Source organism: Geospiza fortis, unplaced genomic scaffold, assembly GCF_000277835.1.
Source record: "Geospiza fortis unplaced genomic scaffold, GeoFor_1.0 scaffold244, whole genome shotgun sequence".
In the NCBI taxonomy this organism is placed as follows: domain Eukaryota; kingdom Metazoa; phylum Chordata; class Aves; order Passeriformes; family Thraupidae; genus Geospiza; species Geospiza fortis.
In genome coordinates, this window is record NW_005054370.1 from 2,875,045 (window position 1) to 2,877,148 (window position 2,104).

Below are 2,104 nucleotides of genomic sequence, written 5' to 3' on the forward strand. Positions count from 1 at the left end.
CTCCTGAGGCACAGAACTGACTCCATAACCCAGGGGTGCATTACTTGAGAGGTTCTGTTCTCGTTGTCCCGGATCCGCTCCTTCACCAGCCGCACCAGGGACGCGATGTTGTAAAACTCAGCCTCTTCCAGCACCCCTGACGAGGAACCCAAAGCACAGATTCTGTTACTTTGCACAGGATAGAATGATTCTGTCACAAGGATTCAACCCTGCTGCTGACTCCAAATCTAGCCCAGATGTCAGAATCCCAAATGTGCCACCCACCTCCTGCTCTCAGGCTAGGAGAAAATGCCTGACTAGCTGTCACCTCCTTTTGTGACTTAAGAGGATCTTTAAGAAAGATTATTCCCCTTTCCCTGGGATTATCAGAAATCTCATGGTACAATGTCTATTTCTTCACCCAGCCCCATCAAGGGAAAGCCCTCAGAGCTGCCTGTTTGGGGAGAACCGTGGTCTGTGAGGGGCAGATGGGCTGTACCAGACCTTGGGCTCAGCACAGTGACAGGGTGTGCTGTGAGCTGCAGCCTCTGCACTTGGGAAGACACAGAATCTGATGACTTAATCCCTGCTAATGAGCAATTAACAGTACTAACAGCACTCCTGGGAAACTTGCTCACACTCTCACCAGCTGATGGTGAGGGCTCTGGATGTGCTGTCAAACAGCCCTTCCAGCCTTGCCTGTGTTATTCTCTCACCTTCCTCTGCAAGCTCCTTGTTGATGATGAGCTTCCCGTGCCGGAGGTAGTTCAGTATCGGCCCGAAGTACGTGGGGTCTCTGTCAATGAGATAGGCCCCGGTCTCATCCTGACAGCAAAACAGGCATGGCTCAGTGGCGCCAGGAAATAACACTTTCAATCTAACACAATAAATGCAACAGTTTCTCTCTGAGAACCTGGATTCATTTGCCTGTGGGAGGTGTATAAGTGTGCTACATTTAAACCGTTTTTCTTCTTCAGTGTCTGATCTATGAACACTGCAGCCCCAGTAAGGCTGGCAGGTGCCTTACAGGAAGCACTTGTACACACATTTTATGGACCTGGAGAAAAAAGCTGGGATTAGGAGGGCTTTTTCACTGCAGTAAGAACCAAAACCTGGCACTTGTGTTCTGGCTAAGCCTGCTCTCCAGACTAGTTTAACCAGGAGGCTCTGGAGGAAGATGGGATCTCCAGTTCTAGCTAAGGGCACCTGACAGCCAAAACAGTTCTTTTTTTTTTCCCCTTTCCACTACTGCAAACACAAATTGCAATGCTCCAGCCATGTGTCCAGAAATACAACAAGGATTGGCATTAAATAGCCAACAACTGACAGCCAAAAGCATCTCTTGAGCAGCTCTGAAGCACTGCCAAGCCCTCTGCAGAACTCTCACATCCCTCTCTTAAGGACTTTAAAGCATTGTTTCTCTTGCCACTCTAAAGCAATAAGAAACTGTGCAAACCCTCTCTGAAATCTCTCCTCTGCTCACTGATGCTGGTGACTGATATTTCAATCATAACCAGGATTTATCTTGTGATTAAACTCTGAATGGAGCAGCAACAGACTCGACTGATTCTGTGTGACCTACTCACAACACATTTACAACACCTCGTGCACCTGATCCTGTGGAAAATCTGCAATTCCAAGAATAAGTGCTTGCAAAATCCTTACAATAAACTACAGCGACTTCAAAACTGTCCAGCCATGCAAGGAATGTGCACCATCATCTTTTATGGGAGTGAAGTGAAATATATTAAAAACCAAACCAACAGCAAACATGCTCAGGGTGGGAAATCGTAACATTCCTGTTTCTAGGACTTTCCTTCCCCGCTGTAACCAGCGGGGGAATGTGGGCTGCTCCTCGAGCGCAGTGCACGGCACGTGGAGGGATCAGAACCGGCGGCATCACCCGGGTGTCACAGGCGCGAGGGCAGAGCCACGTCCCGTTCCTGGGGATGCCACCCCCTCCCTGCCCGTGCGACACGAGGGACAAGCCGACGATGTGTCAGAGTGACGTGCCCCAAATCGTGGCACATCGGCCCGTGCACAGCCCGGGCCCGGGGCCGCACGGGAGGCTCGGGGACAGCTCGGGGCACCCCGGTGACAGCGGCTGCCGCGGCGACTCGGGGAG

General features: G+C 50.8%; 1 protein-coding gene across 1 annotated transcript in view; it reads right to left on the reverse strand.

The window, feature by feature from the left end:
* KCTD2 (potassium channel tetramerization domain containing 2) overlaps positions 1-2,104 on the reverse strand; it is a 9,575-nt gene that overhangs the window by 6,667 nt on the left and 804 nt on the right. The window contains exons 2-3 of the mRNA XM_031059921.1: positions 696-973; positions 45-136 (exon numbers count right to left, since the gene is read on the reverse strand). Of these exons, the coding sequence (XP_030915781.1) occupies positions 45-136; positions 696-973 (370 nt within the window). The remainder of the gene's footprint in view (positions 1-44; positions 137-695; positions 974-2,104) is intronic.